The sequence below is a fragment of the Mustelus asterias genome, chromosome 26 (genome assembly GCF_964213995.1).
Source record: "Mustelus asterias chromosome 26, sMusAst1.hap1.1, whole genome shotgun sequence".
Lineage (NCBI taxonomy): Eukaryota > Metazoa > Chordata > Chondrichthyes > Carcharhiniformes > Triakidae > Mustelus > Mustelus asterias.
Genome location: NC_135826.1, coordinates 41,019,793 through 41,046,032, shown reverse-complemented (window position 1 = coordinate 41,046,032; position 26,240 = coordinate 41,019,793). Strand labels below are relative to the sequence as shown.

The 26,240-nt window shown below is 47.6% G+C and overlaps 1 protein-coding gene across 6 annotated transcripts in view; it reads right to left on the bottom strand.

Moving 5' to 3' along the window:
- dda1 (DET1 and DDB1 associated 1) overlaps positions 1 to 20,078 on the bottom strand; it is a 33,278-nt gene extending 13,200 nt beyond the window's left edge. For 3 of the 6 annotated variants that reach the window (XM_078198609.1, XM_078198608.1, XM_078198610.1), the window contains exons 1-5: positions 19,999 to 20,078; positions 5,733 to 5,813; positions 3,425 to 3,476; positions 2,973 to 3,034; positions 1,955 to 2,105 (exon numbers count right to left, since the gene is read on the bottom strand). In XM_078198609.1, coding sequence (XP_078054735.1) covers positions 1,995 to 2,105; positions 2,973 to 3,034; positions 3,425 to 3,476; positions 5,733 to 5,813; positions 19,999 to 20,001 — 309 coding nt within the window. In that variant the 5' untranslated portion in view covers positions 20,002 to 20,078 and the 3' untranslated portion in view covers positions 1,955 to 1,994. Of the gene's footprint in view, positions 1 to 6; positions 2,106 to 2,972; positions 3,035 to 3,424; positions 3,477 to 5,732; positions 5,814 to 19,998 lie in introns of those variants that run through there. The other 3 variants (XM_078198612.1, XM_078198611.1, XM_078198607.1) reach the window with 2 other exon arrangements.
- Between the last annotated feature and the right edge of the window lie 6,162 nt (positions 20,079 to 26,240).

Below are 26,240 nucleotides of genomic sequence, written 5' to 3'. Positions count from 1 at the left end.
ACCCCAAAAAAATTACATCACGGCTCCTTCTGAGGTCAAAATACGGAGAAACGTGAGAGACTATCCAGGAGCAGGAAATGGAAATAATGAAATAGATACTTTCCCTTTAGGTGACAGATCACTGCCCACTTTCCCCCAGCAATTAGTCACTTGGTTTGCATTATTTTCGATTATTGAGAAAAGGGTGAGTTGCTGCCTCTTAACAGTGATCACAGCCACTAGGTTACCAAGGAGGGAGACAGTTATAGGACCCCCAGATATCAATCCGCTTGCAATGGCAATGGAGGTCTCAACGCTAAAAGATGGGATAGAAAGTCAGGCAGAGATGGAGGCACAGAACAGAATAGACCCCAGCCACTTCGACAGTGCACCATCTCAGTAGAGTTTGATACTGTATAGGCTTGAAGGGCTGGTACAGCCAGAACTGAAGCCAATTGCTCATCCAACCGTGATCCTCTCTTTCCATAAGGAGCAATAAGTACTCAGGATAAAGTTGCTGCTGATGCTCTGCAGACCAGCCTGTTTCTCCCTCTCCCTGCTCTACACTCAAATCATTCCCACACTCACTCCATTCTCGCTGATTATACCACGGTCTTATCTTGCAAACACAAATACATTTCTCGTGTAAAGGCAACTCAATTAAGCAGATACTGCTCTTTCAAGTCAGGTTCCCATGGTGATGTGATGCAAAGGAGATTAATTTTTCTCTGCCAATATGCAAGCTTAGTCAAAAAACAAAGCTGAGAAAAAGTTCACCCCATCAGAGAGAGAAGTTCTCGTGCGAGATTAACACTGGAACAACTTAACAGAGTTGTAAGTTAGGTCACATGCTGTCATTTAATGCCTGGCATCAACAAGTCAAGGCCTGCATCAAAACAGTGGACAAATTAACATTAGAACACAAACATCGTGATTTCAGGGCTCAGATGCCACTTGTTCTGAGGTCCCTTTGCACCAAGTTCCTTCAAACCCCAAGAACTCGAATTAGCGATTTCCCAGCACTGTTAACTCTTTGAACTTCAAAATATTTATTTAAAAAAAGAAAACACAAACCCTTACAATACGGCTTCCCTTAAAATTAAAAAAAAACTGATCATAAAACCAAATGTCCCATGAGGTCAGCACAGTTCCAATGCCAACAGTGTAAGTCACTCGTGGCGTGAATGACTCACTCCCAGCATTTGCTGCCAGGCTGTACCCACCAAGGCTTTTGCTGTATAAATCTTTCCGTGTCCACTATGAGCCAAAGTCTGGTCTGGGGTTGGCCAGCTCAATCATTTCCCATCTCTCTTTCCAGGAATTACTGAGTGAGACAGGAAAGGGAGTGGGGGGGGGGGGGGGGGGGGGGGGCGGGGGGGTGAAACCTTAACAGAAAAACCAAAGGCAGCTCCGCAAAGGGCAGGGTATTATTTTAGGGTGAGGGCAAGAGTCATTTAAACAGTTCTAACAAACTGACTCTTTTACACAACAAGTCTGATAGTTTCTGAAGGCTGAGCTGTGCACCATAGTAAACTGACCTGCGTCAAACCTGCCGGGAGTATAAAGTTAATAATAGTGATAGACATATAGAAATAATAAGGAAGGTATGAGTGCAGACACTGTGGACAGTTCAGGTGGATTAGACATGCACTTCAGGACCACTGCATTCCACACCGTGAGGCTCTGACTCCTACACTATTACACACTCTTTTTTTTAAACCACAGACTCTGCGCTACACCCACTCAAGTCTTTGCCTCTGGAACCTCTGCTAAAACCTCGGCAAGCCCAGTCAATTGCTGATTATAATTGGACACGACAAGAAGGTTTCCACTGGGCCCACTTCCCATTCCTTCCCGCCCCCCACCCCCGACCCCCCCTCCCTCACCCAGACCATAAATTACATGTAAATAAATAAAGGTGCTCCTATGATATACATATGAAGGGCTGCACAGTGGAGAGACTGTAAGACATTACATGATGAGAAGGGAAGCACTTGCATCTTGTGGACAGAGGATTAAGTGTCTTCAATCATGTCCTGGCTGTCTGTGCGGGCAATTTTGCATGGTGGGGCCGAACTCTCGCCTTCAACGTCCACTTGCTCTTGGTCCCTTTTCTTCGCTGCGTTCTGCGAGGAGGAAGAAGGACAGATGACAGCTCAGAGGATGAAAGCATCCTCTGTATGGATACTGTGCGGAATTAGCTACACTCACTGGTTGGGGCTGTAATTACAATTGGATGCAGCTCCGTTCACTCTCCCCTGGGCTTACTGGAAATGGTAGTGGGGGAAGTAAATCACAGAATCCTACAGTGCAGAAGAGGCCCTTCAGCCCATCGAGTCTGCACCGATGCATGAAATGCCCTGACTGCCCACCTAATCCCATTTGCCAGCACTTGGCCCATAGCCTTGAATGTTATGGCGTGCCAAGTACTCATCCGGGTACTTTTTAAAGGATGTGAGGCATCCCGCCTCCACCACCCTCCCAGGCAGCGCCTTCCAGACCCTCACCACCCTCTGGGTAAAAAAGCTTTTCCTTTGTTTGGCTGCAAATCAGCCAGGATTTTTACTCAACTCGGTGACCCCCCCACCTCCCCGCCCCCGGAAATACACACACCTCATCGTCTTGGACAAGACCAGTTGTATTGCCTCCCAGAGTCACACAGCACATGTGAAGATAAACCATTTATGAGATCTTCAATGAAATTCCTGCATTTCCCCAATATCTCCCAAGATACAGGAAGCGCCCCCTTGTCCTGCGGCATATCAGAAGCCCCCCACAACCCGTTCCCAAATGGAACGCCAGTTCACATGAAGCATTCCCAGCACCCCCCTCCTCCCTACCCCCCGTGCCTCAGCCTTTATATGACAACTGATAACGCAGGAAATTTCCAACACGCTAACTCGGCCTCCATCCAATGAAACCTGGCGTGGGTGATGCCCACTCCTTCACCCATCATTACAAAGCAAACCTCCAAACCATAACCAGCAGCTCACCTTTTTGTCCCATTGCTGATGGAGATATCGAAGCAATATGTTGGTCTTTTCTGTCACAATGACTGTGTAAAGTGAAAAGGGAAGATGCTTAGTGCCCGAGTTTCTAAAAACAGTCGAATGCAATAAAATCTGGAGTGATAACAGCACAAAATAAAACAAGGTATTTCTGTGGGTTAGCACTGCTGCCTCACAGCGCCAGGGACCCGGGTTCGATTCCTGGCTTGGGGTCACTGTCAGTGTGGAGTTTGCACGTTCTCCCCGTGTCTGCGTGGGTTTCCTCCCACAGTCTGAAAGGCGTGCTGGTTAGGGTGCATTGACCCGAACAGGCACCAGAGTGTGGCGACTAGGGGATTTTCACAGCAACTTCATTGCAGTGTTAATGTAAGCAGAATAAATAAAGTTTATCATCCCTGAAAGCCACATTCGACTGCAAAACCTCTTCAAGCACTTACTCTGCTCTGATGGGTATTCTCGCGTTGGGAGGTACACAGATGGTCTTCTATTCTGCAAAAAATATTGCACATTAAACATTCAGTGGAAACATACAAGATTTTGAAGTTCAGCAACTCTTACAGTCCATGGTTAATTACTTTAACCGGGTATCAATTGAGATCATCCATTGTATCAAACTCTGTCACCAAGTACAAACTTCTTTCTTGGGATACAACATCCACTGCTATTTCAATCATTAATATCTACCCTTAAGTATAAAAAGCTGCTACGATTATACATATGGTCATGCAAATTAGGACTAGCCATTCAGCCCCTCAGTCCCCTCTGCCGTTAAATAAGATGATGGGTGACCTGATTGTACCTCAACTCCACTTGCTCGTCTGTCTCCCATAACCCCGGACTCCCTTGTCATTATTAATTGAATTTCTGACAGATCCATCCACTCTCGATTGCTAGCCCACAAAAAACATGGTTATAGACAGGCTGTAGCTGATCCTGACCTGTGAGCCTAGTCCCATATCCATTCTATTGCCAACGTCACCTATTTCAACCTCTGTAATATTGACCTTTTCAGCTCCTCTGCAGCTGAAACCGTCACCTGTGGTTTTGCCACCTACAGACTGGACAATTCCAATACTAGCCAGCCTCTGACCCTCCATTAACCTGGAATTCCCTCCCTAACGGCATTGTGGGTCAACCCACAGCACGTGGACTGCAGCGATTCAAGGCGGCGGCTCACCACCATCTTCGCAAGGGCAACTAGGGATGGGCAATAAATGCTGGCCTGCCAGCAATGTCCATTCTCCACGAATGAATAAAAAACCTAATTCTCTATAACTCTGCCGCCCCTATCGTAACAGACACCACGTTCCACTCGTCCATCATCTTTGTTTTCACTGACCTTTCTCCAAAGCTTCCTACTTAAAATTTCTATATTCAAATCTCTCCATGGCCTTGCCCCTCTATTTCTAATCCTCTCCAACCCTCCGAGGTCCCTGAGCTCCTCTAATTCCAGCCTCTTAAACATCTCTGATTTTAATCTCTCCCACAGTCTAAGCTATGAAATTCCCTCGCTAAACCTCTCCATCTCTCTCCTCTCTAAAGACGCTCTGTAAAACGAATCTCTTTAACCAAACTTTTGCTGTCCTTGGGGATGGAGGTGGTGGTGGAGGGATGAGGAGATAGCGTGTGCACGCGTGCGAGAGTGTGTGTGTGTGCGCGCGTGTGCGTGCGTGTGCATACATGTGCGTGACTGAGAGAGATAGGGTGAAGGAGACGCTTAGAACAAAGGCCACTCAAGTTGGCACTGCCTTTTCAGAGACAAGGACTGAGTGTCTGTCATTACAGCGCATGATTTAGGACACTTTGTGGTAGTTCGTTACATGGGGCATTGTGCAAGCCCTGCACCAAGCTGCCAAAACTTACCTTCTCTGAGCCCAGGGATCGGGTCCCACCCAGACAAGAGGAGAAAACTGGACTGGAAGAGAGTGCATTGGGAAACAGGTTCAAACCTACTCTGCCTGGAGTCATTTCTCTCTCTGGATGTTTGCAGACAGGAAGCAAAATAATTGTGAAATCTGAAGAGCTATTCAATCAGATTGCTGTTAAATCTAAAGACTTCCTTTTACTAAATTCCCAGTCTAGCTTGAACAGGAGAATAATTGTTGTAATTGTTGGATGTAGTTCGGTATGCCTTATTCAGATATTTATAGTTACTAAATACTACTTTCTAGTTACTAACTACTAGACATAAAATACACGTGTACAGTAAAGGTCCAAACTAGAACCGTCTCCGTGCTTGCTTCTACACACAGCTCTGTCCAACACTACACTGACCCCTAGGTGGGGATCATATGTTCTCTTACATCATTGTGTAGACAGTACTATACTCAGTCCACGTTAACCTTTGATGTGCCAGACCCTTGTACTACAGTAACAATTATGTTTTTTACCCTGGGTTTGGGAGTTGTGTGAATGGCCCAGGTGAGGATGGCAAGGAATCACTATGCTCCCCCATATTTGAATGGCCTGTCCACTTGCTTTTTACAATGGAGGTGAAGATGGCACAGAGGGCATCTGTTGCCCACAGAATGTCCAGCACAAGGTGCGACTTCAGGACAGAAGGGCAAAGAAAATACGGAACAAACTTTCCTGTTCTAACATACCTTCGTTTTAGTATGCTGCACTACTCCTCCCAAATCTAAAAACACCTCCCCTACCTACTTTAGTGAGGTTTATCATATGTAGTTGTACCGACAATCATTACAATATGTTGCTGATTAATCTCAGCCTTTGGTAAGTACTCACCGAAGCTTTACAAACTGAATCTGCATGAAATCGGCTGAAGTTGCTTTCGTTATAGACCGGTAATCCTTTCAAGAAGTCCGCCTGTAATCAGACATACAGAAGTAAGGGATCTGTGCTTCACTGGGAAGAATCGTAAAACTGTGCTTCTCATCTCTGGGTGACCCAGGAAAGGAAGGCAAAGCTTCCCAATCCAGTCAGGCAGGCAATGGGAAGAATCACTGCCTCTGCCGATCAAACTAGCACAGGGGGAGGGGCAGAGTGGATTAAGACTGCTGGCACTTTCCCCCGCTACAAACCACACAACTGCAATCTGTGCCACTGGCTTTCACACACAGCATTCAGTATCTGGGAAGAGAGAAGCACTGAAAGAATGAGGGCACAACAGCCACAATGCAGCACCTTCCCACCAAGCTAGGGACTGTCTTTGTCGCAAAGAGCCGGGGAAAGGGTTGTTCCTCTGTCAGACAGAGCGAGTGGAGGTGGGGAGGAGGATGGGGAAGAGCAGACAACAGTATAATCTCGGGGCTCTCAGCTGAACATAAAGGGAGCAGCGAGGCACAAGCTCTCAACCTCTGAAAGTGATATGTTAGCCCTTATTGCAAAGGGGATAAAAGGGTAAGAAGTATTAATGCACCTGCAGAGCCGGGACGACAGCACAACCAGAGCACAATATACAGTTTTAGTTTCTTTATCCAAGGAAGGATACATTTGACCCAGAATGGGAGCAATAAATATTCACTGAATGAGTCCTGCCATTGGGGGATTAACCTATGAGGAGCAATTTGAGTAGATGAGGCCTACACTCTCTGGAGTTAAGCAGAATGAGAGGTAATCCTATTTAAACAAAGTTCATATGGGGCTTGTCACGGTAAATGCTGGGAGGCTGTTTCCACCTGGTGGGAGTCTAAAACTAGAGGGCCACTGTCTCAGGATAAGGAATTAACCATTCAGCATTAAAATTAGAATATATTTCTAGTTACTAACTCATGGCACAGTGGTTAGCACTGCTGCCTCACAGCGCCAGGGACCAGGGTTCAATTCCAATCCATTGCGCCAGGGACCTGGGTGACTGCCTGTGTGGAGTTTGCACATGCGCCCTGTGTCTGTGTGGGTTTCCTCCGGGTGCTCCAGTTTCCTCCCACACTCCAAAGATGTGCAGATTAGGTGGATTGGCCATGCTAAATTATCCCTTAGTGTCAGGGGGATTAGCAGATTAAATACGTAGGGTTACTGCATAGGGCCTGGGTGAGATTACTGTCAGTGCAGACTCGATGGGCAAAATGGCCTCCTTCTGTAGGGATTCTACGATCCATGATCTTATGCTCCAAACCCAGCTCGAGTGGCAGAATGACCGACCCCTGCTCCTGTTTCTTTTATTCTTATGCTTTGGCTGGCCAGTCAGAGAGCAGTGCCGACTGTTGATGGGGTAGGCAGGGGACACGGAGAGGAGGGAATGGGAGCACACCAAAGTCAATGCCAAACTGAACACTGGGGGTGAGACTCAAGATGTCAGCAAGTGGAAAAGCCAGAAGGGACAGTCACTAATATACTGGTGGGGGAGGGATACAAAGGCACAGAGTCAAGATGACCCCAGGGAAGGATGTGACCAATCATTAAAGCAGTGGAGCTCGCTGGTTTCCTCAGACTCACCCTATCACAGCTGGCTGCTCATATGTTAAATTTAGTTGGGAATCATAGATTCCCTGCAGTGCAGAAGAGTTTATTCAGCCCATTGAGTCTGCACCGACTCACTGACAGATTGGTTTGCCGGGCCTTCTCTAACAACAACCCCCCCACCAACCCCCATCTCTGTAAAACTCACACATTTACCATGGCCGATCCACCTAGCCTGTTTTTTATTCATTCATGGAGCATGGATTTGTTGACAATCTAGATTTGAGAGAACCCTTGGGGATGAGTGACCATAATATGGTAGAATTCTTTGTCAAGGTGGATAGTGATGTAGTTGATCCTGAGACCAGGGTCCGGAATCTCAATAAAGGTAACTATGATGGCATGAGGCATGAATTGGCCATGATGGATTGGGAAACACTACTGAAAGGAAAGACAGCGGACAGCCAATGGCAGGCATTTAAAGAACAAATAGGTGAATTCCAGAAGTTGTTTATTCCTGTTTGGTGCAAGAGTGGTAAGAGAATTGTGGCCAAACCATGGCTTACATGGAAATTAGAGATAGCATCAGATTCAAGGAAGAAGCATACAAATTGGCAAGAAAAAGCAATAGGCCTGAGGATTGGGAGCAGTTTAAAATTCAGCAAAGGAGATCCAAGGGATTGATAAAGAAGGGAAAAATAGAATATAAAAGCAAGTTAGCGGGGACATAAAAACTGACTGTAAAAGTTTCTATAGTTATGTAAAGAGAAAAAGATTGACAAAAACGAATGTAGGCCCCTTACAGTCAGAAACAGGAGAATTCATAATGGGGAATAAAGAAATGGCCGAGGAATTAAATTTGTACTTTGCTTCAGTCTTCACAAAGGAAGACATGAATAATGTGCCAGACGTGCTGAGGGCAACATGTTTTAGTGAAGAGCTGAAGGAAACCAGCATTAGTAGAGAAATGGTTTTGGGGAAATTGATGGGATTGAAGGTGGATAAATCTCCAGGTCCTGATAATCTTCATCCCAGAGTATTTAAGAAGTGACCCTGGAAATAGTAGATCCATTGATGGTTATTTTCCAAAATTCTTTGGACTCTGGAATAGTTCCTACAGATTGGAGAGTAGCTAATGTAAGCCTACTATTCAAAAAGGGAGGTAGAGAGAAAACAGGGAACTATAGACCAGTGAGCCTAACGTCGGGACTGAGGAAGTTGCTAGAATCTATCATCAAGGATTTCATAACTCGGCATTTGGAAGGCAGTGGTATAATCAGACAAAGTCAGCATGGATTTACAAATGGGAAATCATGCTTGATGAATCTATTGGAATTCTTTGAGGATGTATCATTTCTATGATTTCTATGTAATTAGTTGAGTTGACCAAGGAGATCCAGTGGAAGTGGTTTATTTATATTTTCAGAATGCTTTCGACAAGGTCTCACATAACAGACTACTATGTAAAGTTAAAGCACATGGGATTGCAGGTAATGTCTTGAGATGGGTAGAAAGCTGGTTAGCAGATAAGAAGCAAAGAGTTGCCATAAATGGGTCTTTTTCTAATTGGGGTTTCTAGTGGGGTTCTGCAGAGATCCATGCAAGGACCCCAACTGTTCACATTATATATTAATGATTTGGAAGCGGGAACTGAATGTATTATCTTCAAATTTGCAGATGATACAAAGTTGGGTGGGAGGATGAGCTGTGAGGAGGATGCAGAGATGCTTCAGCATGATTTGGACAGGCTGAGTGTGTGGGCATGTGAGGTTATCCACTTTGGTAGCAATAGTAGGAAGACAGATTATTAATTGAATGGGTGTAAATTGAGAGAGGTGGATACTCAACGAGACCTTGGAGTCCTCCGTGCATCAGTCACTGAAAGTAAGCACGCAGGTACAGCAGGCAGCAAAGAAAGCAAATGGTATGTTGGCCTTCATAGCAAGAGGATTTAAGTATAGGGATAGGGATGTTTTGCTGCAAATGTATAGGACGTTGGTGAGGCCACACTTGGAGTATTGTGCGCCGTTTTGGTGTCCTTATCTGAGGAAGGATGCTCTTGCTATAGAGGGAGGACAGCAAAGTTTACCATACTGATTCCTGGGATGGCAGGTCTGTCACATGAGGAGCGACTATGTCATTTTGGATTATATTCATTGGAGTTTAGAAGAGCGAGAGGGGATCTCATGGAAACTTTAAAAATTCCAACAGGATTAGACAGGGTAGATTCAGAAAGAATGTTCCCGATGGTGGGGAGTCCATCGTTTGAGGATAAGGGGTAAACCTTTTAGAACTGAGGTGAGGAGAAATTTCTTCACCCAGAAGGTGGTGAATGTGTGGAATTCAAGACCACAAAAAGCAATCAAGACCAAAACGTTGTCTGATTTCAAGAACAAATTAGATTTGGCTCTTGGGGTTAAAGGGATCAAGGGATATGGGGGGGCAGAATCAGGATATTGAATTCAATCATCAGCCATGATCGAAATGAATGGGCAGCACAGTAGCACAGCGGTTAGCACTGCTGCTTCACAGCTCCAGGGACCTGGGTTCGATTCCCGGCTCGGGTCACTGTCTGTGTGGAGCTTGCACATTCTCCTCGTGTCTGCGTGGGTTTCCTCCGGGTGCTCCGGTTTCCTCCCACAGTCCAAAGATGTGCGGGTTAGGTTGATTGGCCATGCTAAAATTGCCCTTAGTGTCCTGGGATGCGTAGGTTAGAGGGATTAGTGGGTAAAATATATGTAGGGATATGGGGGTAGGGCTTGGGTGGGATTGTGGTTGGTGCAGACTCCATGGGCCGAATGGCCTCTTTCTGTGCTGTAGGGTTGCTAAGATTTCTTGCTAAGAATGGCGGAGCAGGCTCGAAAGGCCTCCTCCTGCTTCTCGTTTCTATGGAGTCACATGTAGGCCAGGCCAAGTAAGGATGGCAGATTCCTTCCCTAAAGGACATTAGGGAACCAGATGACTTTTTCCGACAATTGACAATGGTCATCCTTAGATTCTTAATTTCAGATATTTTTATTGAATTTAAATTCAAACACAGGACACCAGAATATTAGCTGAGTTTCTGGATTGATAGTCTAGCGATAATACCATCGCCTCCCCAAGCCTTCACATTTTGGGACACTAAAGGGCAATTTAGCATGGTTAATCCACCTAACCTGCACATCTTTGGACTGTGGGAGGAAACCGAAGCACCTGGAGGAAACCCACACAGACACAAGGAAACCCACACAGACAGTCACCAAAGGCCAGAATTGAACCCGGGTCCCTGGTGCTGTGAGGCAGCAGTGCTAACCACTGTGCCACCATGCTGCCCACATTCTCTGCATCTCTGACAATTCCAGGATGGACAAGATATTACAGTAGATATTACATCTGTCATAAACAGTTCAATAAAGCCTGTGTTGATATATCATCACTGCTCTCAGTTACTTTACATAAATTGTAGAATTTTCGGAAGGAAGCACCTGGTTTCCAGCAAAGTGAAAATGAAAACTTTAAAAAGATACCATGTTCACAATGCATTTTACCAACAGAAATATCCCAAAGAAAATCCAACAAATGTTCAAATATTCATAGGGACACAGGAATTAGGAGCAGAAGTCGGCAAATTCAGCCCTTCGAGCTCGGTCGGTGGTTAGCACTGCTGCTTCACAGCGCCAGTGGCCTTGGGTCACTGTGTGGAGTCTGCACATTCTCCCCGTGTCTGCGTGGGTTTCCTCTGGGTGAGTCATAGAGGTCTACAGCATGGAAACAGGCCCTTCGGCCCAACTTTTCAATGCTGCCCTTTTTTTAAACCCCTAAGCTATTCCCAATTGCCCACATTTGGCCCATATCCCTCTATACCCATCGTATCCATGTAACTATCTAAATGCTTTTTAAAAGACAAAATTGTACCCGCCTCTACTATTACCTCTGACAGCTTGTTCCAGATACTCACCACCCTCTGTGTGAAAAAATTGCCCCTCTGGATACTTTTGTAAATCTCCCCTCTCACCTTAAACCTGTGCCCTCTAGTTTTAGACTCCCCTACCTTTGGGAAAAGATATTGACTATCTAGCTGATCTATGCCCCTCATTATTTTATAGACCTCTATAAGGTCACCCCTCAGCCTCCTACGCTCCAGAGAAAAAAGTCCCAGCCTATCCAGTCTCTCCTTATAACTCAAACCATAAAGTCCTGGTAGCATCCTAGTAAATCTTTTCTGCACTCTTTCTAATTTAATAATATCCTTTCTATAATAGGGTGACCAGAACTGCACACAGTATTCCAAGTGTGGCCTTACCAATGTCTTGTGCAACTTCAACAAGACGTCCCAACTGCTGTATTCAATGTTCTGACCAATGAAACCAAGCATGCCGAATGTTTTCGTCACCACTCTGTCCACCTGTGACTCCACTTTCAAGGAGCTATGAACATATACCCCTAGATCTCTTTGTTCTGTAACTCTCCCCAACGCCCTACCATTAACTGAGTAAGTCCTGCCCTGGTTCAATCTACCAAAATGCATCACCTCGCATTTGTCTAAATTATACTCCATCTGCCATTCGTCAGCCCACTGGCCCAATTGATCAAGATCCCGTTGCAATCGGAGATAACTTTCTTCACTGTCCACTATGCCACCAATCTTAGTATTATCTGCAAACTTCCTAACCATGCCTCCTATATTCTCATCCAAATCATTAACATAAATGACAAATAACAGTGGACCCAGCACTGGGTGCTCCGGTTTCCTCCCACATTCTGAAAGACGTGCTGGTTAGGTGCATTGACCCGAACAGGCGCCAGGCTGTGGTGACTAGGGAAATTTCACAGTAACTTAATTGCAGTGTTAATGTAAGCATTACTTATGACGAATAAATAGCTTTATTCAATCAGATCATGGCTGATCTCTCCCGGTCTCAAATCTACCTCCCCACCTGTTCCCCATATCCCTCTTTCCCTTTTTTATTAGAAATATATCTATCTCCCTCTTGAAACCATTCAATGATTCAGACTCCACCGCACTATGGGGCAGCGAGTTCCACAAATTCACCACCCTCTGTGAGAAGTAGTTCCCCCTCATCTCAGGGAAATTATTGGAGAAACCTCTGAAGGAGAGCATCTATCACCGCTTGGAGAGGCAAAGCTTGATCAGGGAATGTCAGCATGGCTTCGTCGGAGGGAGGTTATGTCTAACAAATTTGATTGAATTTTTTGAGGAGCTGACCAGGTGTGTAGATGAGGGTGGTGCAGCTGATGTCGTTTATATGGATTTCAGCAAAGCCTTTGACAAGGTCCCACATGGGAGACTTGTAAAGAAGGTAAATTCACATGGGATACAGGGTAATCTGATAAAGTGGATTCAAAATTGGCTCAGTTGTAGAAGACAGGGGCTGACGACAGAAGGCTGCTTTAGTGACTGGAGGACAGTGTCCAATGGCGTACCACAGGGATCGGTGTTGGGCCTCCTATTATTTGTCATTTATATAAATGACATAAGAAATAGGAGCAGGAGTAGGCCATCTAGCCCCTCGAGCCTGCCCTCGAGCCCCCCACATTGATGACTATGTGGGGGGCGGCGGGGGGCGGGGATTGGTAAGTTTGCAGATGACACAGATTAGATGGGTGGTTAACAGTGAGGCGGAGTGTCTTGGGCTACAAGAAGATATGACGGAATGGTCAAAGGGGCAGATAAGTGGCAGATGGAATTTAACCCTGAAAAGAGTGAGGTGATGCACTTTGTCTTGGGCTACAAGAAGATATAGACGGAACTGTTTAATCACTCCTCATACGTCAACCCTTTCATCTCCGGAATCAATCTGGTGAACATCCTCCAACATCACCACATCCTTCCTCAAATAAGGAGACCAAAACTGGACACAATACTCCAGATGGGGTCTCATCAACACCCTATGCACTTCTCTACTTTTATACCCCAGTCCCTTTGCAAGTAAATGCCAACATCCTATTCGCCTTTTTTGCCTTCAAATTTAACATAAAGGCTTGGAGAAAAGTCAATTAAAATTATTCTATTGTTGAAAGGTCAGAAAGTCTCCAGTTTCACGGAAAACTGGAGAGAACTACATAACAGGATCCTCAAATCCATAAGGAAGTATCGTAGAATTCCATGGAGTTAAAGGAGATTTCAACTAATTCATTCAGCACCAAGTTACAGAATTTGAAAATCGTTCCCAGGTTAAGAGATTGAGTTATGTAAGGAGTGAGATGACCCAAAACACAGTGTTCCACAGGTAAGAGTGGGTATTAAACATTCTTGGTACAGGCTCCTACAGAAACTAATGGGCACCAAATCCTGTATGCAAGCAAGTAACAGAACGAGAAGGGTAGTTATATCGTACAAAAGATCCTTTAGATGTTGCAGTGCAGAGGATTTGCTGCGTGAACGGCACTGTACCCAACATGCTGGGCCAGAGATCGCCGGCATATTTACATCAAACAAAAACTGCTCATACTAACAAAGGTTAAACACCACAATCAAACCAGCAATAACACGTTTCCACAGAACATAAACAGGGGAAAAGGCACAGTGTACAGTACTGGTGGGGACGGGTCTGTCACTGTATAACACTGGGGTACAGTACTGGTGGGGATGGGTCCGTCACTGTATAACACTGGGGTACAGTACTGGTGGGGATGGGTCTGTCACTGTATAACACTGGGGTACAGTACTGGTGGGGATGGGTCTGTCACTGTATAACACTGGGGTACAGTACTGGTGGGGACGGGTCTGTCACGGTATAACACTGGGGTACAGTACTGGTGGGGACTGGTCTGTCACTGTATAACTAGGGTAAGATTAGGGCCAGTCAAGGACAGTAGTGGGAAGTTGTGCATGGAGCCTGAAGAGATAGGAGAGGCGCTAAATGAATTTTTCGTCAGTATTCACGCAGGAAAAAGACAATGTAGTCAAGGAGAATACTGAGATACAGGCTATTGGACTAGACGGGATTGAGGTTAATAAGGAGAAGGTGTTAGCAATTCTGGAAAGTGTGAAAATAGATAAGTCCCCTGGGCCGGATGGGATTTATCCCAGGATTCTCTGGGAGGCTGGGGAGGAGATTGCGGAGCCTTTGGCTTTGATCTTTATGTTGTCATTGTCTACAGGAACAGTGCCAGAAGACTGGAGGATAGCAAATGTTGTCCCCTTGTTCAAGAAGGGAAGTAGAGACAACCCTGGTAATTAGAGACCAGTGAGCCTGACTTCTGTTGTGGGCAAAGTTTTGGAAAGGATAAGAGATAGGATTTATAATCATCTAGAAAGGAATAATTTGATTAGGGATAGTCAGCACGGTTTTGTGAAGGGTAGGTCATGCCTCACAAATCTTACTGAGTTCTTTGAGAAGGTGACCAAAGAGGTGGATGAGGATAAAGCAGTTGATGTGGTGTATATGGATTTCAGAAACACGTTTGATACAGTTCCCTATGGTAAGCTATTGCAGAAAATACGGACGCATGGGACTGAGGGTGATTTAGCGGTTTGGATCAGGAATTGGCTAGCTGTAAGAAGACAGAGGGTGGTGGTTGATGGGAAATGTTCATCCTGGAGTTCAGTTACTAGTGGTGGACCGCAAGGATCTGTTTTGGGGCCACTGCTGTTTGTCATTTTTATAAATGACCTGGATGAGGGCGTAGAAGGATGGGTTAGTAAATTTGCGGATGACACTAAAGTCGGTGGAGTTGTGGACAGTGCGGAAGGTTGTTGCAGGTTACAGAGGGACATAGATAAGCTGCAGAGCTGGGCTGAGGGGTGGCAAATGGAGTTTAATGCGGAAAAGTGTGAGGTGATTCACTTTGGAAGGAGTAACAGGATTAGAGAGTACTGGGCTAATGGTAGGATACTTGGTAGTGTGGATGAGCAGAGCGATCTCGGTGTCCATGTGCACAGATCCCTGAAAGTTGGCACCCAGGTTGATAGGGTTGTTAAGAAGGCGTACGGTGTGTTAGCTTTTATTGGTAGAGGGATTGAGTTTCGGAGCCATGAGGTCATGTTGCCCTCTTTTTAGGTCAAACCAAATAAACAAACTCAGATTAAGTCAGGACAAAGTAAAAGGGGCAGCTCCCCAAAAAGGAGGGGGAACAGCCCGAACAGAAATCAAAGGAAACTTAAAAACATCAAATTAAAATGTGATTATTAGGGTCGATAACGCACCCCAACCCCTGCGGTGCCCAGCGGGCGCGGAAGGCGTCAACCGCGCCCGTGGACACCGCATGCTCCCTCTCCAGGGACACCCGGCCGCGAACGTAGCCGCGGTAGAGGGGAAGACAGTCAGGATGGACGGCCCCCTCGATCGCCCGCTGCCTGGACCGGTAAATGGCGCGTTTCGCCAGGCCCAGAAGCAGGTTCACGAGGAGGTCGCCATCCCGACCCTCCCCTCTCCGCACCGGGTGTCCGTAGATCAGGAGCATGGGACTGAAGTGCAAACAAAACATCAATAAAAGGTTCTTTTGGAAAACATAAAGGGAGTGCAGCCTAAGACACAAAACATAGACATGGTCCACGGACTCCACAAGGCCACAGAAAGGGCAGTCTTCGGAGCCCGTGAACCAGTGAATCCTACGGGTGTGCGGAACTGCTGCATGCATCACCCTCCACCCCAGGTCCCCGACGTAATTGGGGGAGATCCGTCCGTAGAGGGACCTCCACCGCCCGGCGGCAACAAGGCCCGCCAAGGTGTATCAGGGCGACAGGCGAGGAGGCGGTAGTGGAAGGTGTGCAGCAGCAGCCCGCACAGGAAACGCCTCCGCGCAGTAGAAAAAGGCACGGAGGACATTTCCGCGAGGCGGCTCAGGCTGTGGGGCACCTCACACAGGGAGGGGGGCTGTAGAAAACTCTGGTGCGGCCGCACTTGGAGTATTGCATACAGTTCTGGTCGCCGCTTGAGAGGAAGGATGTGGAAGCATTGGAAAGGTGCAGAGGAGATTTACCAGGATGTTGCCTGGTTTGGTGGGAAGGTCTTATGAGGAAAGGCTGAGGGACTTGAGGTTGTTTTCGTTAGAGAGAAGGTGGTTAAGAGGTGACTTAGTAGAGGCATACAAGATGATCAGAGGATTAGATAGGGTGGATAGTGAGAGCCTTTTTCCTCAGATGGTGATGGCTAGCACAAGGGGACATAGCTTTAAATTGAGGGGTGATAGATATAGGACAGATGTCAGAGAGTAGTAAGGGTGCGGAATGCCCTGCCTGCAGCAGTAGTGGACTCGCCAACATTAAGGGCATTTAAATGGTCATTGGATAAACATATGGATGATATTGGAATAGTGTAGGTTAGATGGGCTTTAGATTGGTTTCACTGGTCGGCGCAACATTGAGGGCCAAAGGGCCTGTACTGCACTGTAATGTTCTATTCTACGTTCTATAACACTGGGGTACAGTACTGGTGGGGACGGGTCTGTCACTATATAACACTGGGGTACAGTACTGGTGGGGACAGGTCTGTCACTGTATAACACTGGGGTACAGTACTGGTGGGGACAGGTCTGTCACTGTATAACACTGGGGTACAGTACTGGTGGGGACAGGTCTGTCACTGTATAACACTGGGGTACAGTACTGGTGGGGACAGGTCTGTCACTGTATAACACTGGGGTACAGTACTGGTGGGGACAGGTCTGTCACTGTATAACACTGGGGTACAGTACTGGTGGGGACGGGTCTGTTGCTGTATAACACTGGGGTACAGTACTGGTGGGGATGGGTCTGTCACTGGATAACACTGGGGTACAGTACTGGTGGGGACGGGTCTGTCACTGTATAACACTGGGGTACAGTACTGGTGGGGATGGGTCTGTCACTATAACACTGGGGTACAGTACTGGTGGGGACGGGTCTGTCACTGTATAACACTGGGGTACTGTACTGGTGGGGACAGGTCTGTCACTGTATAACACTGGGTACAGTACTGGTGCGGATGGGTCTGTCACTGTATAACACTGGGGTACAGTACTGGTGGGGATGGGTCTGTCACTGTATAATACTGGGGTACAGTACTGGTGGGGATGGGTCTGTCACTGTATAACACTGGGGTACAGTACTGGTGGGGACGGGTCTGTTGCTGTATAACACTGGGGTACAGTACTGGTGGGGATGGGTCTGTCACTATAACACTGGGGTACAGTACTGGTGGGGACGTCTGTCACTGTATAACACTGGGGTACAGTACTGGTGGGGACAGGTCTGTCACTGTATAACGCTGGGATACAGTACTGGTGGGGATGGGTCTGTCACTGTATAACACTGGGATACAGTACTGGTGGGGACAGGTCTGTCACTGTATAACACTGGGGTACAGTACTGGTGGGGACAGGTCTGTCACTGTATAACACTGGGATACAGTACTGGTGGGGACGGGTCTGTCACTGTATAACACTGGGGTACAGTACTGGTGGGGATGGGTCTGTCACTATAACACTGGGGTACAGTACTGGTGGGGATGGGTCTGTCACTATAACACTGGGGTACAGTACTGGTGGGGACGGGTCTGTCACTGTATAACACTGGGGTACAGTACTGGTGGGGATGGGTCTGTCACTATAACACTGAGGTACAGTACTGGTGGGGTTGGGTCTGTCACTATAACACTGGGGTACAGTACTGGTGGGGACGGGTCTGTCACTGTGTAACACTGGGGTACAGTACTGGTGGGGATGAGTCTGTCACTGTATAACACTGGGGTACAGTACTGGTGGGGACGGGTCTGTCACTGTGTAACACTGGGGTATAGTACTGGTGGGGATGAGTCTGTCACTGTATAACACTGGGGTACAGTACTGGTGGGGATGGGTCTGTCACTATAACACTGGGGTACAGTACTGGTGGGGATGGGTCTGTCACTATAACACTGGGGTACAGTACTGGTGAGGATGGGTCTGTCACTGCATAACACTGGGGTACAGTACTGGTGGGGATGGGTCTGTCACTGTATAACACTGGGGTACAGTACTGGTGGGGACTGGTCTGTCACTGTATAACACTGGGGTACAGTACTGGTGGGGACGGGTCTGTCACTGTATAACACTGGGGTACAGTACTGGTGGGGATGGGTCTGTCACTGTATAACACTGAGGTACAGTACTGGTGGGGACGGGTCTGTCACTGTATAACACTGGGGTACAGTACTGGTGGGGATGGGTCTGTCACTGTATAACACTGGGGTACAGTACTCGTGGGGACGGGTCTGTCACTGTATAACACTGCGGTACAGTACTGGTGGGGACGGGTCTGTCACTGTATAACACTGGGGTACAGTACTGGTGGGGACGGGTCTGTCACTGTATAACACTGGGGTACCGTACTGGTGGGGACGGGTCTGTCACTGTATAACACTGGGGTACCGTACTGGTGGGGACGGGTCTGTCACTGTATAACACTGGGGTACAGTACTGGTGGGGACGGGTCTGTCACTGTATAAGACTGGGGTACAGTACTGGTGGGGACGGGTCTGTCACTGTATAACACTGGGGTACAGTACTGGTGGGGACGGGTCTGTCACTGTATAACACTGGGGTACAGTACTGGTGGGGATGGGTGTGTCACTGTATAACACTGGGGTACAGTACTGGTGGGGATGGGTCTGTCACTGTATAACACTGGGGTACAGTACTGGTGGGGACGGGTCTGTCACTGTATAACACTGGGGTACAGTACTGGTGGGGATGGGTCTGTCACTGTATAACACTGGGGTACCGTACTGGTGGGGACGGGTCTGTCACTGTATAACACTGGGGTACCGTACTGGTGGGGACGGGTCTGTCACTGTATAACACTGGGGTACAGTACTGGTGGGGACGGGTCTGTCACTGTATAAGACTGGGGTACAGTACTGGTGGGGACGGGTCTGTCACTGTATAACACTGGGGTACAGTACTGGTGGGGACGGGTCTGTCACTGTATAACACTGGGGTACAGTACTGGTGGGGATGGGTGTGTCACTGTATAACACTGGGGTACAGTACTGGTGGGGATGGGTCTGTCACTGTATAACACTGGGGTACAGTACTGGTGGGGACGGGTCTGTCACTGTATAACACTGGGGTACAGTACTGGTGGGGATGGGTCTGTCACTGTATAACACTGGGGTACAGTACTGGTGGGGATGGGTCTGTCACTGTATAACACTGGGATACAGTACTGGTGGGGATGGGTCTGTCACTGTATAACACTGGGGTACAGTACTGGTGGGGACGGGTCTGTCACTGTATAACACTGGGGTACAGCACTGGTGGGGACGGGTCTGTCACTGTATAACACTGGGGTACAGTACTGGTGGGGGTGGGTCTGTCACTATAACACTGGGGTACAGTACTGGTGGGGATGGGTCTGTCACTGTGTAACACTGGGGTACAGTACTGGTGGGGATGGGTCTGTCGCTCTGACACTGGGCTGGGTTACTGGGGGGATATTGATTCTATTATTCTCTATCCTCTCTGTGTTGCTCCCCCTCCCCCACTCTCCCTCCCCTCCCCCACATTCACTGCCTTCCTCAGGGCCTCCCTTCCTCCGCCCGGCCGCCGCCGCCTCTCCCCCTCCTCAGTCCCCGGGACCCTGTACACTGTTCCCCACCCCCCGCCCCGGACTCTGCTCCTCCCTGGCCGGTCCCTCCGCCCCGCTGAGGCCCGCTTCCCGCCCTCGGCCTCTCCCTGTCTCACTCACCATCTTCCCACAAGCTGCGCATCACTCTGCCGCCTCATGCAAACCTGCTGCCGGCGTCCGACCCGCCTCCCACCGCCGCCCCCCCATTGGTCCCTACCCCGGCCGGGCGGCCGGTTGCCGTCTGCTGATTGGCCTATCGTGGCGTCACTCAGGCGGCGGCTGCTTCCGCCCGCTGGGTTTGGTTGCGCCGGAAGGTCAGCGTTACACGTGATCGAGCGGCGCCCGCGCTATTGGCCGGCCACGGTGCATGCCGGGGGATGTAGTTCCGCCGTGTCAGGGCTGCTTCCGGTGGGAACGGTCGGAACCGGAAATAAAACTACAACCCCCAGCATGCACTGCAGCCAGCTCCATGGAGACTCTCAGGCAGAGCTGGTGACCTCCCTGACTGTCTCAACTCCTCATTCATCGCTTTGTGCCCTCCTCTAAATGTCATTATTATTTATTTACTGAGGTTCAGTCCACATGTTGCCAAGGAGGCGGTGGTATTGTCACTGGACCAGTTATCCAGGGTATTTCTCTGGGTTCAAATCCCAGCAATGCAAATAGTGAAATCTGAATCAAAAGTCTGATCAGATGGGAGGTCACACCACATCAGGTTTATTTAAAATCACAAGCTTTCAGAGTGCTGCCCTTTGTCAGGTGACGATGGTAGTCATGATGTGGGGATGCCGGCGTTGGACTGGGGTAAACACGGCAAGGAGTCTCACAACACCAGGTTAAAGTCCGACAAGTTTATTTGGTAGCAAACGCCACTCGCTTTCGGAGCGCTGCCCCTTCATCACCCACTTTGTCTCCCACTCACCTGACAAAGGAGCAGCGCTCCAAAAGCTATTGGCGTTTGCTACCAAATAAACCTGTTGGACTTTAACCTGGTGTTGTGAGACTTCTTACTTCGTCAGGTGAGTCAGAAGGAGCGGCGCTCCGAAAGCTTGTGATTCCATATAAACCTGTTGGACTTTAACCTGGTGCTGTGAGACTTCTTACAGAATATATAGGCAGAGTGACGTTCGCCCGACACTCACAGGTAATCAAGATTGTCAATGGATAAGTATAGACTACTGTATAGCGTGCAAGAAACAATACTTTTCACTGTATGCCAATACAGGTGACAATAAATCAAAGACCTCCACCGTGCCACCCCACACCTGGGGCGGCACAGTGGCACAATGGTTAGCACTGCTGCCTCACAGCGTCAGGGACCCGGGTTCGATTCCCGGCTTGGGTCACTGTCTGTGCGGAGTCTGCACATTCTCCTCGTGTCTGCGTGGGTTTCCTCCGGGTGCTCCGGTTTCCTCCCACAGACCAAAGATGTGCGGGTTAGGTGCATTGGCCATGCTAAAATGCCCCTTAGTGTCAGAGGGACTAGCTAGGGTAAACGCATGGGGTTATGGGAATAGGGCCTGGGTGGGATTGTTGTCGGTGCAGACTCGATGGGCCAAATGGCCTCCTTCTGCACTGTAGGGTTCTATGATTCTATGACCCTGAATAACAAGTCTTTACAGGTAATCACCAGTGCTAATAGATAAGTGGAAGCAGTTATGTATGATCAGTATGTGTAAAGTGTCGACAGGCTGGATAACAAGTGTCGGGATGACCTAAGAACCGATAATGAAACTATCGTTGATTGCTGTGAAAACCCATCTGGTTCACTAATGTCCTTTAGGGAAGGAAATCTGCCGTCCTTACCTGGTCTGGCCTACATGTGACTCCAGACCACAGCAATGTGGCTGACTCTCAACTGCCCTCAGCGGTGGGCAGTAAATGCTGGCTGAGCAATCGATGCTCGCGTCCCATGAACAAATAAGAAAAAAAAATCCTCCAGCTTTGTTCTGGTGCCCCCTGTATTGTTTATTTATTAGTGTCACAAGCAGGCTTACATTAACACTGCAATGAAGTTACTGTGAAAATTCCCTAGTCGCCACACTCTGGCGCTTGTTCGGGCACACTGAGGGAGAATTTAGCATGGCCAATGCACCCTAACCAGCACGTCTTTCGTACTTGTGGAAGGAAGCCGGAGCACCCGGAGGAAACCCATGCAGACACGGGGAGAACGTGCAGATTCCACACCGACAAGCTGGGATTCGAACCTGGGTCCCTGGCGCTGTGAGGCAGCAGCGCTAACTGCTGTGCCACCGTGCAGCCATTTATTAATCTCCCACAGCAAATTCAAATTCTGACTGTCAAAAGAGAGTTGGACAATTATCTGTACGGATACTATTTGCAGGACTGTGGGGAAAAGTCTTGGAGCGTGGGACTAACTGAGTTGTTCCTGCAGAGAGCTAACAGACAGTAAGGGCTGAATGGCCTCCTGCACTGTAAGGATTCTATGATTCTAGAAGGAGACCAATCAGCCCATTGTGTCTGCACCGACTCTCTCAAACGGAGTACCTTACCCCCCCCTAACTCCGCCCCATCCCCATACATTTACCTTGGCTAATCCATCTCACCTAGACATCTTTGGACACTAAGGGGCAATTTAGCATGGCCAAGCTGCCTGATGTACACATCTTTCCAGCACACCTGTACTGGAACATTCTCAATTCTACACAATTCTAGCTAGGGTAAACGCATGGGGTTATGGGAATAGGGCCTGGGTGGGATTGTTGTCGGTTAGGATTTTAACACTACAAAGACGGGGGAGGGATTAGATTCACCCAGGGAACATGAGGGGAAAAGTGTCATGCAGTGCGTGAATTGGATTTGCAATGCACTGCCTCAGAGTGAATTGTAGAATGGGTACAGCGGAGAAAGAGGCCATTTGACCCATTGTATCTGTGCTGGCTCACTGCAAATGCAACTCCCCTCGTCCCACTCCCCTGCCTTTTCCCTGTAGCCCCGCAGACCTTCCTCTTTTCAGAAAATAAAACAATTCCCCTTTGAAAGCCACGACTGAATCTGCCTCCATCACACTCTGAGGCAGTAGTTTCCCGATCCTAACCACTTGTGGCATAAAAAAGGTTTTTTTTTTGTCTGAATTTGCCATTGCATTATTTGTCAATCAGCTTAAACCCTGTGTGATCTGCTTCATAAGATCATAAATAGAAGTGGGTCATTTGATCCATCGAGAGTGTGGTGGAGGCAGATTCCGTTGAGGCCTTCAAAAGGAAATTGGATAATTATCTGAACAGAAAAAAAATGCAAGCTGAAGAGAAAGGGAAGAGAAGTGAACTGGGTAAGTTGCTCCTGAGAGAGCAGGCACTAAATATGTTTAAATGCCCTCCTTTTAGGCTGTAACCATTCGATTATTCTATAACCAACAGGGGAAAATCCCACAGGCACTTAAAAACAGATCAGAAATGTAAAGAACATTGCCCACTGCCCCCAAGACAGCTCCACTACCCAATGATATCATGGCTACATCTTCATCAGCCTGACCTGGCTCCGTATCCATCTAGATCCTTTTAACCATTTTAACTCGCAAAGCTCTGGTGTTCTGAGATTGATCATTTGAGCTAAAATCTGTCCGTTTCATGGGTGAGAGTTCCACACTTCTCCCACCCTTTGAAAAAGTGTTTCCTAACTTCTCTCCTGAATGGCCTGACTTGGTTTTTAAGCTTATGTCCTAGAATCCTCTCCATTTGAAGGAATTGTTTCTATCTACACCCTATCAATTCTTTTCAAAAATATTTTAATTCTTTCATGGGATCATAGAATCCCTATAGTGCAGAAGGAGGCCATTCGGCCCATCAAGTCTGCACTGACCACAATCCCACCCAGGCCCTATTCCCATACCCCCACATATTTACCCCGCTAATCTCCCTGACACCAGGGTTAATTTAGCATGGCCAATCAACCTAACCCGCACATCTTTGGACTGTGGGAAGAAACCCACACAGACACGGGGAGAACGAGCAGACTCCACACAGACAGTCACCCGAGGCCGGAATTGAACCTGGGTTCCTGGTGCTGTGAGGCAGCAGTGCTAACCACTGTGCCACCCTGCCGCCCCGGATGTGGGCATCACTAACATTAGTTGCCCATCCTTAATTGTCCTTGAACTGAGTGTCTCACTCGGCCATTTCAGAGGCCGGATAAGAGGCAACCACACTGCTGTGTGTCTGGAGTCACATATAGGCCAGACCAGATTCCTTTCTCTAAAGGACATTAGTGAGCTAGAAGGATTTTTGACAACAATCAGTAATATTTTCAAATAATATAAAAGAAAACTACTGCGGATGCTGGAATCTGAAACAAAAACACAAAATGCTGGAAAATCTCAGCAGGTCTGGCAGCATCTGTGGAGAGAGAACAGAACTAATGTTTCGAGTCTGGATGATTCTTCGTCAGTTCATAGTCAGTTCAGTTTCATGGTCTCTATCACTAGAAGCAGGAGGAGGCCATTCAGCCCTTCGAGCCTGATGATCCGCCATTTTGATCATGGCGGATCATCAAATTCAATATCCTGATCCCCCCCTTGCCCCGCCATATCCCTTGATCCTTTAGCCCCAAGAGCTATAGCTAATTTCTTCTTGAAATCACACAACGTTTTGGCCTCAACTACATTCTGTGGTAGTGAATTTCACACATTCACCACTTTCTGGGTGAAGAAATTTCTCCTCACCTCAGTCCTAAAAGGTTTAACCCTAATCCTCAAACGAGGACCCTTAGTTCTGGACTCCCCCAACCATTAGGAACATTCTTTCTGAATCTATCCTTTAGGGCGGCACAGTAGCACAGTGGTTAGCACTGTTGCTTCACAGCTCCAGGGACCTGGGTTTGGTTCCCGGCTTGGGTCACTGTCTGTGCGGAGTTTGCACATTCTCCTCGTGTCTGCGTGGGTTTCCTCCGGGTGCTCCGGTTTCCTCCCACAGTCCAAAGATGTGCGGGTTACGTTGATTGGCTATGCTAAAATTGCCCCTTAGTGTCCTGAGATGTGTAGGTTAGAGGGATTAGTGGCTAGAATATGTAGGGATATGGAGGTAGGGCCTGGGTGGGATTGTGGTTGGTGCAGACTCGATGGGCCGAATGGCCTCTTTCTGTACTGTAGGGTTTCTATCCTGTCTAACCCTGTTGGAATTTTTAAAGTTTCTATGAGATCCCCTCTCACTCTTCTAAGTTCCAGTGAAAATAATCCTAACTGACTTAGTCTCTCCTCACATGACAGACCTGCCATCCGAGGAATCAGCCTGGTAAACCTTCGCTGTACTCCCGCTATAGCAAGGACATCCTTCCTCAGATAATGACATCAAAACTGCACACAATACTCCAGGTGTGGCCTCACCAACACCCTGTACAATTGCAGTAAAACATCCCTAGATCTTATACTCAAATCCTCTCACGATGAAGGCCAACATACCATTTGCCTTCTTTACTGCCTGCTGTACCTGCACGCTTACTTTCAGCGACTGATGCACAAGGACACCAAGGTCTCGCTGAATATCCATCTCCCTCAATTTATACCCATTCAAATAATAATCTGTCGTCCTATTATTGCTACCGAAAGGATCAATGCTGGGACCACAACTGTTTACAACACATATTTATGACTTGGAGGAAGGAAGTGAATTTACTGGAGCCAAATTTGCAAACGACACAAAAATAGGTGGAAAGGCACATTGCGAGAAGGATACAAACAGTTTACAAAAAGAAATTGATCGGTTAAGTGGGCAAAAAGTTGGCAAATGAGGAATGTGGGAAAATGTGAAGTTCATTTTGGAAGGCAGAACAAAAGAACAGTGTTATTTAAATGGAGAAAAACTGCAGAAAGCTGCAACACAATGCGGACTTGGAGGGATCGGTGCACGAAACACAGAAAGCTAGCACACAGGTACAGCAGGTAATCAGGAAGGCTAATGGAATGTTGGTTCTTATTTCAAGGGAGTTGGGAGTATAAGAACAGGGAAGTCTTGCTGCAACTGTACAACGTACTGGTGAGACCACATCTGGAGTATTGTAAGCAGTTTTGGTATTTAAGGAAAGCTATTATTTCATTGGAGTCAGAGTCATAGAGGTTTACAGCATTGGAAACAGGCCCTTCAGCCCAACCTGTCTATACCGCCCTTTTTTTCAAACCTCTAAGCTTGTCCCAATTGCCCGCATTTGGGCCATATCCCTCTATACCCATCTTACCCATGTAACTGTCTAAATGCTTTTCAAAAGACAAAATTGTACCCGCCTCTACTACTACCTCTGGCAGCTTGTTCCAGACACTCACCACCCTGTGAGAAAAAATTGCCCTTCTGGACACTTTTGTATCTCTCCCCTCTCACCTTAAACTTATGCCCTCTAGTTTTAGACTCCCC